The following is a 17,097-nucleotide window of genomic DNA, read 5'->3' as shown; positions in this document are numbered from 1 at the left end:
TAAATAACTTATGCTTCTAAGTCAGTGCGCTCAATACATATGGCCATATGTGTCACATATTTTTATACTCTCAAACTCTCTCATCAAAACCTATAGATGAAATACCTATATACGTGTCGGGTTAGTAGTCTAGTGGTAAAGCACGTATATGAAAACTAAGGGGTTGCAGGATTGAACCTCTGTTGGAGAACGGATTTTCAGTCTCTCAAATAAGTCACCAGAAACAACACATGCTTTGGATTCCATGCTAAACTGTAGGTCCCCTTTCCCCAACTGGATAACTGGAGTAGGTATGGAACATAAAATTTGCTGAAGTGGTGCTCAATAGAAAGACTTGGACTGGACCACTGAGCCACACAAATTATTATTATTATTATTATTATTATTACTACTTATCATCATCATCAGCAGCAGCAGCAGCAGCATCTATATGCCGAATTAAGTTCGTATGGAACTCTCAGGGCACAAGTCCTACTTGCACTTGTCCGGTTTTTCTAAATGTTCAGTTTATTACAAAATTTTCACCTGGATCATATGAAATGGCCAGTGAGCTACATGAAAGTGCTTGGGGATGGAAGGTAGAGGCCTTAAAATAAACATAATTTGCACAATAACAATTTTATTAATATAAACAAGCCTTGCACTCATAAGTAACAAAATACAAAAGACTGCCCAAAGCTCTACAGTACAATTATAAATGCCAGCACATGCTCAATTAGCTTCCTATTACCATCAACCGAATATGGGCAGGACTCAAACCCAGCACCAGTTCGTAGTAATGACACACCACTCTACAGGATATGGTCAAATGGTGCAGTCACTGGTACTTTTACAAGATATAAATAGCGTACATTTAACAAAAACACAATAAACAGTTCATAAAAATGGATAATTTCAAAGTCCCCCAAATTACACATTGCATTGCCCACACTGAGAAATATATTTGAAACAACCTTTCATTATGCTAATAAATAATCATAAACACCACAAATATGAACAAGTTAAAACAATAGTGCTTTTATCTGACACCGATAGCTATTAACTCTTCGATAATAAACCACGAACGAGTCCTGGTAAACTCAGTACAGGCATAATACAGCTAGGTTGAAATATGCAAGAAACAGTGCTGATGATGGAAGCCTTCTCAAATAAAATTAAGCCAAGGTGCAGCATCAACTTGCATGAGTTACAATATTAACAAAATATCAATCTTAAAACTGGATGCACTCACTGAGCAAGATCAGCACTCAAATCCATTCTCCCCACGTACCCTGGTTCTGAAATTAATAAATAATCAATTTAAACATAAGGCAGACAAGTCTTAAACAAACTAGACTTGACTTTGTTGCATACAGCAACAGGTGATGTTCTGAAATGCACTTGCCAGTTTTAGTGTTTTTTGGTTGAACAGGGGCTGTCCCAAGAGGTAACTGGTACACAAATCTTCCTTTGGTCACACTCTGGCCTGACAATTTCTTCACCTGAAGTACAGTTACCCACTTCACTTTCTGTCTGCACAGCCTTGCGCTGATCTGAAGTTGTCTGCTCAAAAGGGCCTTGGCACTCTAGTTGACAGCTGGACTCTTCCTTGTAGACCCAGAGATAGAGACCCCTCAATGCGAGCTAGGTATGCCTCTCAAAGGCTCAGAAGTGACTGCGTACTTCATGTCAGCACTGGGCATGAAGCCATTGCTGTGTAACAGTCGAACAGTGCAACCACATATACTGTCGATAAGAGCAACATGGCTCACCATCTTCCAAAGTTCCGACACCAACATTTGCAGTGTGTCTTCCCATGGAGTCTGTTTCATCAAATCATACCACACATTTTTATTTTCAATCTGTTGTCTGATTTGTTGCAATGTTTTTTCATAACTTCAGGTGACAGTCCTTTCTTAATGTGGAAGAATCAGGGAGATATTTGCCTGTGTATTTTTCTAAAAATTCGTAAAATTTTGGATGGTTCAGTTCATTTAAGGGACTGTCAGCAGAAAGGAAAGCTGTACAAAGTGCTTCACAGAATTATGTATAAAATAGTGTTTTCTCATTCTCAGTTCATTATACTCCACATTTGTGTGTGGGATTTTTTTCCTCACATGTTGCTGAATGTTAAATGACTTCTTTGCAGTTACTCTTACATCACACAGTTTACAATACAGTATTTTACCATCAATCGAAAATACCTTTTCACCGCATTGAGGCATTAACTGTTGTAATTTTACATGAATGCTTTGCTTCACTTAAGATATTTTTGTGAACGATACTGCACATACTTCTGACTTCAATGACTCAACACTTGTCTGCAATCCAGGGTCCAGAATGGCTTAAGCAACTATCTGCTCATAGAATACTAATAGGCTTCACAAACTCATTGTTGCATGAGGGTGAATTCCACATTATGAATTCAGGTGAAATAGGGCGAGAAGGAAGATGTTTGCTATTTTCCAGGAAACAAAATGAGATGCACACTTACGAGAAATGTAACTTGGAAGAAACAAATTGCAGGGGAGAAGTTCTTTATTTCTTGAAAGAGTGAAAATATAATTAATATGACCATTTACTTACTAAAATAGGCTCTGTCAGAGAGAAATAGTCACATCTGCGTATATATGATTTAACAAATTACAGTAATTCATTCAGATTTTCATAACAAATATTTATATTTATTGAAGGAAAATGTCAGTCTTACCAAAAAATATATGCCCTATCATATAAATCCTAGCCCTACTATTGAGCGACGTAGATAGGTGTTTGTTGTGCGGAAATCGAACTATTCACAGTTAAAATTTGAAAATAATTAAGCAGAATCTAGGTAATTGATTTTGTAACTTTCAATTCTTATAGGAAGACGAGAATCCATTATCACTTATCTCTCAGATGACAGACACCCAGGCAATTCATGAAAACAGCGAGTTGCTTCAGGTGAGCTTGTCTCCTCTCATTCCCTTCCTGTATATACTCTTCAGAACACACACGTATTTAATTTATTCCATTGTTGAGCTATCTTAGTGTCTTAATTTCTTTTTAATACAAGTTGACTTAACTATTCTCATTATCGTAGTAGTTGTGCATACATCACACTTTCACGGCTTTTGCTGGAAATTTATTTCTAATGATTTTAAGTATTATGTTTCTTATTCTTTGCTGTCTCGTAATCTATCGAAAGATTGGAAGAACAATTTGGTAGTTACCAACAAGTCTTCACGATATTTGATTCATACCATAGAGCCTGGGAAACACAGTTTCTTTTTCTAGTTTTGAATGCAGCATAGTCAGACTCTCTCACGTATGCATACCTACATGACTGGGAAAGTTGTAGGACACAGTACTTAATTAGAAACAGACAATGTAAAAAGAAGTTGTTGCCACCTAGTGATTTTGTATTGACTGAGCATGCAGTAACAAGTTATCACTTAAAAGTTACTGGCTAGTTAAGCAACTCATTGCACAGTGTCATTACACATATGATGGATAAAGACTTCAAACACACTCACACTTCCCTGAAGTTTTGAAAATTTCAGTGAATCTTTTATTCCATTGATAATCTGGGTATAATCATTAGGGACTGAGTGTATGGTAATAAAATTAGAGTAGAGTGATGAGTAGTGTGCCAAGGAGAGATTGTGTATTCTGTTTAGCAGTGGGTTGTATATTCTTCCTGGTTTTGATATATGGTATAATCCAGACTGCTATTGTCTGACATGTGGTTGACATTCACAGAGTGGCTCACAACATAGGTTTAGTCTTTGATTCACTTTTTTAATCAGCACCTGTTATTGATTCACAGCTTTTTCTGTCAGCTTGAATTAGTATTGCCATCATGCACACAATTACAATTTTAATAGTGTAATGACTTTTGCAGATTATTGCACAGAGCTGTGGATGGGTTCATGCTCATTACAGGTAATTTATGTATGTTGGTAGAACTTGTGTATTACATTGTGGTAGAATCACTGAATTCCACTTGCACAGCTTCAATAATTTGTAGGAATGAATTACATACAGAAGAACCATCAACTAACATGAAATGCTAAAGTAGTTAAACAGAAGGTAGGAAGCCTCTATTTAAAGTGTGACAATTTGTAAAACTTCTAACAGGGCTAGTGATGTTTGATATGATGTAGTATAGTATAATGTTGTTGTTGACTTCAGTCCAAAGACTGGTTTGATGCAGTTCTCCACGCTATTCTATCCTAAGCAAGCCCCCTCATGTCTGAATAACTACTGCAAAGTAGATCTATTTGAACCTGCTTCTTGTTGTCATCTATTGGCTTCCCTCAATAATTTTATCCCCCCACTCCCCCTCCCCCTCCCCTCCCTTCCCAATACTAAACTCATGATCCCTTTATGTCTCAGAATGTGTCCTATCAACCGATCCCTTCTTGTAACAAAGTTGTGTCACAAATTTCTTTTCTCCTCAATTCTAGTGAGTATCTTCGTATTACGTATGTGATCTACCAATCTAATTTTCAGCATTGTTTTGTAACACCACATTGCAAAAGCTTCTATTCTTTTCCTGTCTGAACTGTTTATTGTCCACATTTCACTTTCATACAAGGCTACACTCAAAATACTTTCAGAAAAGACTTCCAAACACTTAAACTTGTTTTAGATTTTATTAGATTCCTCTTTCTCAAAAATGCTTTTCCTCGTCAGCCATTGTCAGTTATTTTGCTACCCAAATAGCAAAACTTGTCTATTACTTTTAATGTCTCATTTATTAATATAATTCCTTCAAAATCTCCTTATTTGACTACATTCCATTACCCTTGATTTACTTTTATTGATGATCATCTTACAATCTCTTTACAGTACACTATCCATTCCATTTAGTTGCTCTTCCAATTCAACAACAAATCTCCAAGTCTTTGTTTCTTCTCCCTGAGAAGTAATTCTGTCCCCAAATTAGTCCTTGGTTTCCTTACTTGCTTGCTCAATGTACAGATTGAATAACATTGGGGTTAGGTTACAACCCTGTCTTACTTCCTTCCCAACTACTGCCTCCATTTTGTGCCCCTTGATACACCTGGTTTCTGTACAAGTTGTGAATAATCTTGTTGTGAATAACCTTTCACTCCCTGTATGTAATTTTAAAAAAAAGACTGTGTAATATAAGTGAGTGAGCTCACCCCTTGCTATTATAATTGGTTAATTTACTGTCATATTCATTGAAATCTATAGAGATAATTTGTATTTCATAATTGAGTCACACAGAAAAGAAATGTTGTTGGATATCTGTCGAAATTTATGTGAAAGTCCCTGCATCTTTCTTAATTTCAAATGTTCAGTAAATGAAGATATCGCTTGCATGTTGAATGTCTTTGCCATACCAGTCTATAATGTGGAATGTGCAAAGAGGAGGAGGGAGGGGGAAGGGTGAGAGAGAGAGAGAGAGAGAGAGAGAGAGAGAGAGATAGATACTGTTTATGTATTGAGACATGATTAACCTAGCATTCTTCCTTTGGCATGCTCAGTGGGTGTCATTTCTATTTCTAATACTTACCAGCAGTCAGTGATATTTTTCTCTTAGATATAAGACACACAAACAACAGTTTTCAAATGCTAAAGTAGACAAAAGATTTAGAGAAGAGGTCATAATGAGTAGAGTGAGCTTACACTGTTACCTTATTCATCTGTAAGCTGTCAGCGACATGTCAAATTCTATAACCTTCTTGAAATTGTGTATGTTCGGGCTATCTTGTTATGGAGGAAGAAAAGACTGAACTTCGGCTTCTGTAATATCTTTGAGCTTTTTAGAAGGTACTCAGTTCATAACAGGCTTACTGTTTATAGCCTGTGGCATCGATACTTCTGTTGCAGTTAAAAAAGTGTAACATGACACGCTAATTGTGGAGTGTTACCCAAGACCTAAATCTCCACCAAGATTACAGCAAGAAAAATTATCTATACACCATGTGTAGTGAGTTGGACCACATAATGAGAGCACCGTCTGAAGTTAGCCACCTTCTTCATGCATAGGCTAACAACAACAGGGAGCAAATTGCTGTGAGTACTGCCTGGACTGACCCGGACTCTTCATACCTGTTACACAACAATCTATGCAGTCACTGTGATGTCACACAATGAGTGTGTACACCAGGCTGGACAGATGTTCATGCTATTGAACTCAGATTCCCCGAAATTGAGTGGAAAGGTAATGCCATATTTCTGCTTGATATGTCAAAAACTGCCCAGCTTCACTTGCAGTTTCTCACGTATACTGAAACTTGAGTATCTGTTCCTCTGGCTTAATCTCTGTTGGTTATGCACTGTAAGAAATATGTGACAGCTGAGAACTACTGTCATAGGAGAATAAATCTGTTCTTAATTCAAAAAGGGAGACACACGCAAATACCCCTTGATGCGCCTCATGTCCTCTCTTAAGTGTGTTCCTTAAGAGTTCCATAGCTGATTGTTCCTGGTGAAGAGAATACTGTGTAAGCATACAGTGCAATACACACAACTTAAGTTAAGCATTACATTGACGTTTGAGAGAAAGTTTCATAGTTTGTGTGCCTTCCATGTTTAGATGCCTCTTGTCTCATAATAATTGTTTTGATCGTTGTTCAGTAAGTAATGGAACACATTTTTTTCCTCAAAGAAGGTAATTTTATTCATAAGTTAAATATGCTCTGTTGCTCCCCAATCTTTTGGCTACTAAATTATTTTTTTTTCCCAACATAATCTCCATTCATTTTTATGCCCTTACACCTTGTTGATCTGAAAACCTGTATGTAGTGATCATGCCATTCTACTGGTGTGCATCTCACCCAAGTTCTTGCTGCTTCACTAAATTCCTCATTATTGCAGTTGTACTTCCTGCAGAGTCAGTCCTTCAGTAGGCCAAAGAAGGTGATATTTACTGGCTGTAGGGCTAACTAGGAAGAAAAATCCACCAAAGTTTTGTGATCTCATCTTGGACATGCAGAATTGGGTGTGGTCTTATGTTATTGTGGAGAAGGAGAATTTTGTTCACATTTTTGTGTGCACAAACATGCTGTAATGGTTTTTTCGTTTCCCAAAGTATTTCTCAATAGACTTCCAAAGTCAGTCATTTGACTGTGAGGGAAGATATCGAACAGATTATTGCCTTTCGTTGTCCCAGAAGACTGAATCCATGACTTTACAGCTGATGGTACTGTTTTCAATTTCTTCTTTGATGGAGATATTGTGTGCTGCCACTCTGTGGATTGCATTTGTCCCCAGGCTCGAAGTGGTGAATCCTTGTTTCCTCATCTATGACAATGTTTGACAAGAAGTCATCACCACCAGCCTCATAACAAGCAAGCAGTTTGGCACAGGTGTTCCTTCTGCTCTTCAGTTAGGTTCTGAGGAACTCAGTAGTCACAAATTTTCATAATGCTAGACACAAACAATAGTGTGGCCACAAAGCCCAAAAGTTTGTCCATCCGTATTCAAGCAAACAACAAACATAGAAACAGTACAATAAGCAGTAGAACACAATCTGAGGACAGGAGCCTACTGTGCTGTCCTTATACAGAGGATAACCCTGTGGTGGCTGGCCCACGCAGCCGCCATTGGCAGAGCATCTGAGTATAGGGCACTGGCCTCCTGGTGCCACAGCGTATATTGAGATATGATGAACACAGTTATAACGCCCCTCTCACTATTGGGAAAAAGGACACTTGTCTGATGTTAATGTTGCCCCAACAGATTACAAATCAATGTCCTCTGCGGTGGGTGCCACAGGTGATGACAGTGGTATTGGAAGGAGATTCCAAGCTGGAACTGCTGAGTAGGGGCTCAGCAGGAGCAGCTGTGGACACGTGTGGTGACTACCCCCTCTCCCCTCCCCTTCCCCCTGCTCCCCTCCCCTTCCCCCTGCTCCCCTCCCCTTCCCCCTGCCCCCTTCCCCTTCCCCCTGCCCCCTTCCCCTTCCCCCCATACACACACAGTCCACAAAGTATCAAAAAGGAGGAATGACAATGAGGGTGCTGGTAGCATCTCAACATTTGGGTGGTGAAACTGTATCAATGATGAAGGCCCTGGCCACTTGGGCAGGAGGCGCTGGTCATGAAGTACCCCACGGCACCAGCCCAGGCAGCAATGGAACACCAGGTGGTAGCAGAGCATCATGGGATGGGCTGGCAATGTGCATCGAAATAATGGACCCTGGAGGGGAGGCAGGAGGCAGCAACATCCGCAGCAGGGGGGGGCTGTCCAACACTCACAGCAGGGACTCCCAGTGGAAGCCTGGACAGGTGCTGAGGGAGGAAGTGAAGGCAGCGGTGGACGTGCAGCTGTCGCTATGGCATGAGGATGTAGCTGATCACGGTGGCATGCCACCAGCCCATCACTGATGTGCACCATGCAGAGGTGGCAGCCACAGAAGCTGTGGACCACAACCATACTCCACTTCAGTTGGCGACTGAACCCTCCAACATAGACCGCAGCCCAAGGATCAAACTGTGATGAGGGTCATGCTGACAGATGGTGGGGCAGCGTGAGCACATGCAGAAGGGTGCGTAGCTGGCAACTATGGAGCATCTCACCCAGACTCCAATCCCCCACTGCTGTAAACCTGTAGGAACTCAATGTACCGTCCATGGAAGAGTCTGTGACTTACTTCTTCATTTGAACCTTGAATGTGCAAATGAGCTTTTCTGCCTCACTGTTAGATTGGGGATGGAACAGAGGAGCAGTCACTTGGCGAATGACTTGAAAGGCATGGAAATCGTGGAAGGTCTGAGACATAAACTGTTATCTATCACAAGTGTATAATGCAGTCCTTCTACAAGAAACATTTTTGAGGTGGCCTGAACCATAGCTGCAGCTGACGTTGGAGGACAGCAGGTAAGGTACAGAAATTTCGAGAAAGCATCGACAACCAGCAACCAGTAAGAATGTAGAATGGAACAACAACCAGTCAGAATGTAGGAAGGGACCTGTGAAATCAATATGAACATATTTCCATGGATGCTGTGATTCAGGCTGTGGACAAAGTGTCACCGGCAGCACTGGCTGTTGTACAGCACACTGAGAGCAGGCTGTAAAAAGATGCACAATGCCACCATCGATGCCAGGATAGAAGAGATATCGACAGGCCAATGACTTGGTGTGAAAGACCACCACCCAAAGTTCCAGATGTAGGAGCTGAAGCACATCCCACTGTAGGGTGGTCAGGATCACAATGCGGGCGACAGTCCATCTGCAGCTGAGAGACCACCACCATCAAACACCAAAAGGTGGTGACGGAGGGTAAAATAGTGTCATAAAGGATCAGAAGCCCTGCCCAGAGGCTTGTCCGGCCAACCATGCTGGTTGAGTTGAACAACTTGGCACAAAATGAGATCGGCAGCAACAGCAGATGTGACCTTGGAGCCAATAATACAAAACACTTTGACTGTACATCATCTAAGTGAGAACAAAGGAGCTCATCCTGATCAGAACTAGGACCTGGCCTCATTGGAAGCTGGGACAGTACATTGGCATTGGCACGCTGCACAGTGGGCCAATAATGTGTTTCATAGTTGTAACGAGACTGAAAGAAGAAGCAACACTGGAGATGGTGTGCTACTTTGTCAGGCAATGAAGCAGATGACCAGAACAATGAAACTGAGGGCTAATGAGGTGGAACTTAGACCCATACAAGAACACATGAAAAACATTTTGAGGGTGTAGATGACAGGAAGCACTTCCTTTTCATCTTGGGAGGAGCACTGCTGGGTCGAGTTCAGCATTTTTTTATGCATAAGCTATCGGACATTCAGAACCATTCTCATATTCTTGTGGAAGAATGGCCCCAAGGTCATACTGAGAGGTGTCTATAGCCAAGTCCAGATGGTGGCCAGGATGGAAGGTAGCCAAACAAGGAGCAGAATGTGATTTAGATTTCAAAAATGTAAAAGCGCATTCACAGGCCAGTGTCGTAAGTTGCAGAAATGCTCTTCTGTGGATGCACCCATCACGATGTCAAGACGGTTGATGCACCCAGAAACGGACATTGTCAGTTGTTTTGGAAAACACTGAAAATCACATGGGCACTAGCCAAATGGGAGGTGCCAATATTGGAACAACCCAAAGGTCATTTTAATCACAGAGAGCCTTTTCAAATCCTCATCCTATGGAACCTGTAAATAGGTTACAGATAGATTTACTTTTATTCCAATTGATCTGCAGTGAGGAGGCTCTTCAGGATGTAGAACATGTCAGAAAAACAATAATACATGACAAATATTTACAACTAAAACAAATAAGCTGATGTACCTTCCATAGGTCCCAAGTGGAATGATTTTTTTTTTTAATGAACACTACATAAAAGTATCATTTTACGACACTGATTTACTAAGATGGCATTAATGCACTGAATTTAAAATTGAAAAAAAAGTTTTTATTTATTTATAAGGTAACAAACATATAATAGAACTATTACAATACTTATTTACAATGAACACATTACTGCACTGAAACAGTGCAGAAGTTACACACACACACACACACACACACACACACACACACACACACACACACAAGTCTGTACATTGTTCTTGAACCTTTAAGTACTGAAAACATCTCACACCAACAGCTTCAGTTGAGAGAATTCACACTTGTGAAACACATGAACGGACTGCCTGAACTATGCTGAAGAGACAGCTAGCAATCTGAAACTTCGTTAATAAATGTGCATAGACTGAGAAACTTGCCCTGTCGTAGGAATGGACACCACTGCCTTCAGAGTACAGCAACACAAGAAGCATGAAGCACTGCCCTAACAAATGAACTCTCACATATGCAAAAATCCATTTGGTTGAAAATCCACACAAATAAAATTGAAAAGGAACCCTGCTACAGCAAACAAACTAAGACATGTTAAAACACTAAAAAGGACATCCTTGAAGTGTCTGTTTGAAGTGTAGCATGGGACGTGGTTCAGGGCGAGGGCAGCACTACACCTTGGTGGGCCGCATGGTGACAGCGGTGTCCGTAGTGGAGACTTCAGGCAGCTGTCGATTGATGTAACTGGCTCTCTGTGGGCAGAGTGCCAACTTAGGTGCATGTCTGTGGAAGGAGACATGCGTGGTATCACATGAGTGTGAGACCATGTGGATGAACCATGTGATCAAAAAGTCAGTATAAATTTTAAAACTTAATAAACCACAGAATAATGTAGATAGAGAGGTAAAAATTGACACACATGCTTGGAATGACATGGGGTTTTATTAGAACAAAAACAAAAAAAAAAACAAAAAAACAAAAAAACAAAGTTCACAAAATGTCCGACAGATGGCACTGGACAGCAAAACGTCAGTGACTGCGCATGACAATCATGTATAAAAGGAGCTGTAATGACAGAGAGAATCAGATGTGCCAGCAGTCGCAGCATGTTGATGTTGCCTGAAAAGGCACTTTTAGTGAAGCTGTATTATCAGAATGGGGAATGTGCTAGTTCAGCGTTACGATCCAATCGCCGTAGGAAGGGGATTTGAAAGGGTAAAGGTCCATTGACAAATGCAGCTGTGGCAAGAATGATTTTGAAGTTCAAAGCCATGGGTTGTTTAGACAATAGGCCCCATAGTGGCCGACCGAGCACAAGGCGTAATACTGCTGAGACAGTTCAGGAAGAAATGGAGACTGTAGTGGGTTCGTCTATGCATGGGGAAGTCAGTGTTTGTGCAGTCGCACATCACACCGGCATTCCATACACTACTGTTTGGTTCGCACTGAGGCGTACCCTCTGATGCTATCTGTACAAAATCCATCGGCATCATGAACTGTTACCTGGCGATTTAGTGAAGCGGAGGGCATTTGTGGCGTGGGCATTTCAAAAGATGGCGGAAGATGGCGATTGGTTGAGTAACGTGTTGTGGACCGACGGAGCTCATTTCATGCTCCGAGGGTCTGTCAACACCCACAACTGCAGAATTTGGGCTACTGAAAATCCTAGACCTGTCGTGCAAACTCCATTGCACAATGAGAAAGTCACGGTATGGGTTGGATTTACCACATCTACCATTATCGGGCCTTTTTTCTTCGAGGAAATGCGTCATTCTGGTTTTGTAACTGCTACCGTGATGGGTGAGAGGTACGCCAATATGTTACAGGATCGCATCATCCCCAGCCTGGCTGATAAACACGTGCTGGAACGTACGATGTTCATGCAGGATGGTGGCATATCCGACTATTGGGGCATCAGAAATCTATACAACCATCTGTAGACTATGCTGACATTATTTATACATTGTTTGACAAATTCTTCACTAAGGGCAGATCATTCAGTCTCTTGGGTTTATAGATTGTCATTACCTGATGATGTATTTGAATGAATTTATTTTAAATTTATAATTCCTAAATGTTTTCTGTTTTAGCCTTTTTATGGTGGAAAAGTAAATGCTGTAACATCAGATGTAAAGAATGAAACTGGAACTATCATATGCAAGATACAGGGAGAATGGAACAGCCATTTTGAATTTACTTATCCTAATGTAAGTAATTGATATAATGTATGAATTAGCATCATGTCAGAATTAAGCTTCCATCTGAACATTTAGCTACTTCATTTGAATAATATAAATTTTAATTAATAATAATTACCAGTAAAGACTATATTCAGTAACATTATATTTTGCGGTAAACTGGAAAATGAACTGGAAAACAATCCTAGCCCATGGACTGTGAATGAATGCTTTAGTCATATTTGCATGTTGATCACTTTCCTTTGCATTAGTGTTTTAATTCTCTGGTATTTTCTTACCGCCTTAACAGTAAGTTCTACCCTGTAAGAAACACTCTATAAACACTTTTTAAATATGTAAGAATAAAGGGAAAGAAACTTGCCTTATAGTAGAGACATTGAATTGTCTAAAGATATATAAATGAGGCTGAGAAATTTGCTAGCTTTTTGAGGAAACTTTTTTCAAGTGGGAGTACACACGTGTGCACACATCCTACTGAAATCACTGTACTGGGAAGGGTATCTGAAGGCTGGGAGGGAGGCAGCAGGTGCATGGGATAGGAATGGGGAATGAGGGGTAGCAAGTTTACAGGATAAGAACGGGGGAGGGATAGGCAGCAGATGCAGGGGATAAAAGGGGGGGGGGGGAGGAACAGCTGGTGCACAAGATAGAAATGCAACACAGGCGCCAGTGAGCTCATGGTGATGATATGGATGAATGGATTGGGAGGAGGAGACAGAGAAGATGAAAGTGCAGACTGTGGGGAAGAGGATGTGGGTGCAAGATGAGTGAAGTTAGGGTCCTGAGGCAGAGTGGAGGTGGGTATGAGGTGGAAGTTAGTGGAGATGAGGCCAGAAGGATTACAGAAATGAAGGATGTGTCGTGAGTATAATTCCCATCTACCTAGTTCAGGAAAACTGGTGTTGAGGGGGAAGATCCAGATGGAACGGGTTGTTAAGTAGCCATTGAAATCGTGCATGTTGTGCTCGGCAGCATGTTCGTCCACTGGGTGGTCAACTGAGCTCTTGTCCAGAGTTTGGCAGTTGTCATTCATTCAGGTGGATGATTGGTTGGTGGTCATGCCCACATAAAATGTTGTGTAGGACTAGCAGCAGAGTTGGTATATGAGATGGCTGCTGTCAGAGATGTCCCTGCCTCTGACAGGATTGGATAAGCTTGTCACAGGACCAGAGTAGGATGTGTTGGTGGGTGAAGTATGAGAGCTGATGTGGCATAGGGATGGACCATGGTATTGTGTAAAGGATATGGTGTAGTTGTTCCAATCTGAGAAGATAATCGATGATTTGCTGATTAGAGGTAATGGTAGAGAAAATGCAGAACCTTGAGGTTGTACTCTGAGATGATACTTTGTGTAACTGTAGTGTGTAGGTCTATAAAATTCCTAGAGCTAGACCATCATATTAATTTTACCTTTCAATGTAACACATAGCTTTAAAATGTTATTAAAGAAATGGTTTTCTCTCCTATTCCTTGTATTTATTTTGTGATTGTTCTTCCAGATAGTAATATCATTGACTCAAATTATCAAATACTTGTAAGAAACTGCTGTGCTATTTACCAGTGCAAGTGTGTTCAACAGTCTACTTAATCAAATAATTTCTCAATAATTGCAGCTAAAATGGAAAGCCACATGTTATATTCCATTAGTTGCAGCATATGCTTTCTTGATTAGTATTGGTTGAAAAAAGTGTCTCCAGAAATGTTTGTGTTTATACTAATAATAATAGTAGTATTAATAGTAACAATAATAATAATAATAATAATAATAATACAACAGATAAATGCAGACTTTGCAAACAACAAATAGAAACAGTAGATCACATCACAAGCGGATACAATACTAGCAAATACAGAATACCCCAGAAGACATGACAATGTAGCAAAAATAATACATCAACAGCTTGCCTTACAACATAAACTTATAAAACAACACGTTCCCACGTACAAGTATGCACCACAAAATGTGCTGGAGAATGATGAATACAAATTATACTGGAACAGAACCATTATAACAGATAAGACAACACCACATAACAAACCTGACATACTCACCAATAAAAAGAAGAAATTAATGCAACTAATCGAAATATCCATACCCAATACAACAAATATACAAAAGAAAATGGGAGAAAAAATTGAAAAATACATCCAACTGGCTGAGGAAGTCAGGGACATGTGGAATCAGGATAAAGTTGACATTATACCAATTATACTATCAACTACAGGAGTCATACCACACAATATCCACCAGTACATCAATGCAATACAGCTACATCCAAACTTATATATACAACTACAGAAATCCGTAATTATTGATACATGTTCAATTAGCCGAAAGTTCCTAAATGCAATATAACATATACTGTACAGTTAAAAGGAAGTCACACTTGATCAAGGTCCGCGTCACTTTCCATCTTTGACCAGACATAACGTCTGAGAAAAGAAAGAAAGAAAGAAAGAAAGAAAGAAAGAATAATAATAATAATAATAATAATAATAATAAATGTATTTGACATCAGTTCTTCTGAATGTGGCCAAATGTGGCAATTTTTCCAGTTTTTGGTCACATTGCATTGTCATTTTTATGAATATGTCAAAGTTCTTCACCTGAATTTTCAGAATATGTAAAAATTCTCTCATAGTAAGGAAACAAATTTTACTTAATATTCAGCAGGACATGGTAAAAAAAAAAGAGACATTTTACTGGTAACATTTTTATTATTCAAGAAATAATAACTCTTCAAAGGTGTGAAAAGGATTATTGTTAAGTAGTTTTTTAAGTCAAAATTTAAATTTAAGTGCTGAAATAGTTAAAATAGTGATCAGCAATGCATTTACTAATCTAATTCTGCCAAGCAATGAACTCCCACCATACAGCTACTGTCCTGTGGCTATAACTATGTTATTTTTCTTTGGTTCTGTTCTTACATACATTAGAGGTAATGGTTAGCTGCTGTCTTCTGCTATAAAACTACACTTAATATTAGTCAGAACCAACATATCACCATCTACACCTAGATTCTCTTGGTACAGTCCTACATACTCTCACATTTATTTCCTTTCATACCAGCAGTCTGTTTCATTGACCCTGGAAATAGCCCATATTTCAATTGTTGTTTTTGCTGTTATTGCCTCTTCGGTAGAAAATCTAAATACTAGTTTGCTGCAGCTCTCCACTCATTTCTGTCATGTGCCAGTCTCTTCATAATTACATCAATCTGACTCTGCTTATTCAGGGTGTCTAGTGTCCTGGAAAATCTGGAAAGCAGGGAAAACGTAGGGAATGTTTTTGCTCTGGAAAACTTGGGGAATTTTTGTATTTTGTCTAAAATCTCTGGAAAAGGCATGGTGTTTCATTTGATTTTGGGCAGAGGCATTTGCTTGCCTTCTCCTTGACTCAATGCCAAGGTGCGATAAGCAGTAATGTCTCTTTCACTAAAGCTCTAGAGTCCTCCAACACTAGTTACTTTGTCTCCTGGGTACCGTACAATATCTGTGGTCACCCAACCATTTCCACGATCATATGCTTCAAGGTTCTCCAACGTAAAATTAAACACAGCTCCACAAAACACTGAAGGGCTGTGCAAAAACGGTTGTCCACTCACTGGTTGAGCATTCAACTCAACATCATCTACAGCTTTATAAAATGTTAGACGAGAATGTCTTTTCCTCCTTGGTACTATGCAGCTGCCCTCCATCAGAGTTTTGGAAGCCCTAAACCTCTTCCCTCGCTAACTCCAATGCAGCAGCCAGCCAGACCACCCGGCCTGGCCAAGTCCAGGCAAGCAGTGCAGAGGTTGTTGTTTGTTGACATGGAGTAGCTTGCACGCCTGTCACTGCAGCCTGACTATGCAACTCTGGTTTGTGTTGTGTTGTGATTGTGTGTGTTTCTGACTCAATGTAATGAGCAAGAATATGTGATGAGTATTTGGTGTGATTTACATTTACATCTGTTCAAACGTACTGCCTTGTTTGCTAACACAGTGTTATCACAAAAAGTGTGCTTTTAGGGGAGTTTGTGGCCTATTCAAATCCATTTATTTTATACCAGTAATACTAGGGCATGATAGGTAAACATACAGTACATTTGTTAGTTATATACATAAAAATTACTGTTGTTCATGCCAACATCTGTCAATCTCATTGTGTTGTGTACAATTAAGATTGATTATAGATCTTTAGTTGTAGGCATAAAATAGTGTAATTAGAACACTAACAAGCAGTCATTGGGCTTTGGTATGCTGTTGTTTGTTTAGTTAACATTGAGCTGAAGCCTGTAGTGTAACACAGATGGTTGGAGGGTAAGTAGGAACTTTTGAGAGGAGGTGCCTGGTGCATGGGGAGTGAGGTGACTGTGTAATTTCTGTCCTGAGTGGCTAACATCTCCAATCCAATCGAATCGAATCCAATCCAATCCAATCTTAGTCAACTACTTTCAGTTACACACATACAAGCAAGATTTTATTGGCTTACTTTGGAGGCACTCAGGGAGAGATATAGGTGAAGGGGGTGGGGTATAATTTGCTCGTAAGAAAGATAAAAGTGCAGGTCACAAAAATTTTTAGTGGCTTTCTGTCTTTGTGAACTCTTGGCCACATCTCACTATATTGTGTAGTTGCAATCCTGTCTAATCCATGTGTTACCTCAGCGCTTATTCAATGAA

At 39.9% G+C, this 17,097-nt stretch overlaps 1 protein-coding gene across 2 annotated transcripts in view; it reads left to right on the top strand.

The window, feature by feature from the left end:
• Positions 1 to 17,097, top strand: part of LOC124556666 (oxysterol-binding protein-related protein 11-like) — a 193,960-nt gene that overhangs the window by 151,568 nt on the left and 25,295 nt on the right. For both annotated transcript variants that reach the window (XM_047130635.1, XM_047130636.1), the window contains one exon: positions 12,327 to 12,443. In XM_047130635.1, coding sequence (XP_046986591.1) covers positions 12,327 to 12,443 — 117 coding nt within the window. The remainder of the gene's footprint in view (positions 1 to 12,326; positions 12,444 to 17,097) is intronic.

This window comes from Schistocerca americana, chromosome X (assembly GCF_021461395.2).
Source record: "Schistocerca americana isolate TAMUIC-IGC-003095 chromosome X, iqSchAmer2.1, whole genome shotgun sequence".
Classification (NCBI taxonomy): domain Eukaryota; kingdom Metazoa; phylum Arthropoda; class Insecta; order Orthoptera; family Acrididae; genus Schistocerca; species Schistocerca americana.
Note: the sequence above shows the minus strand (reverse complement) of the source record. Positions and strands in the feature narration are given on the sequence as shown.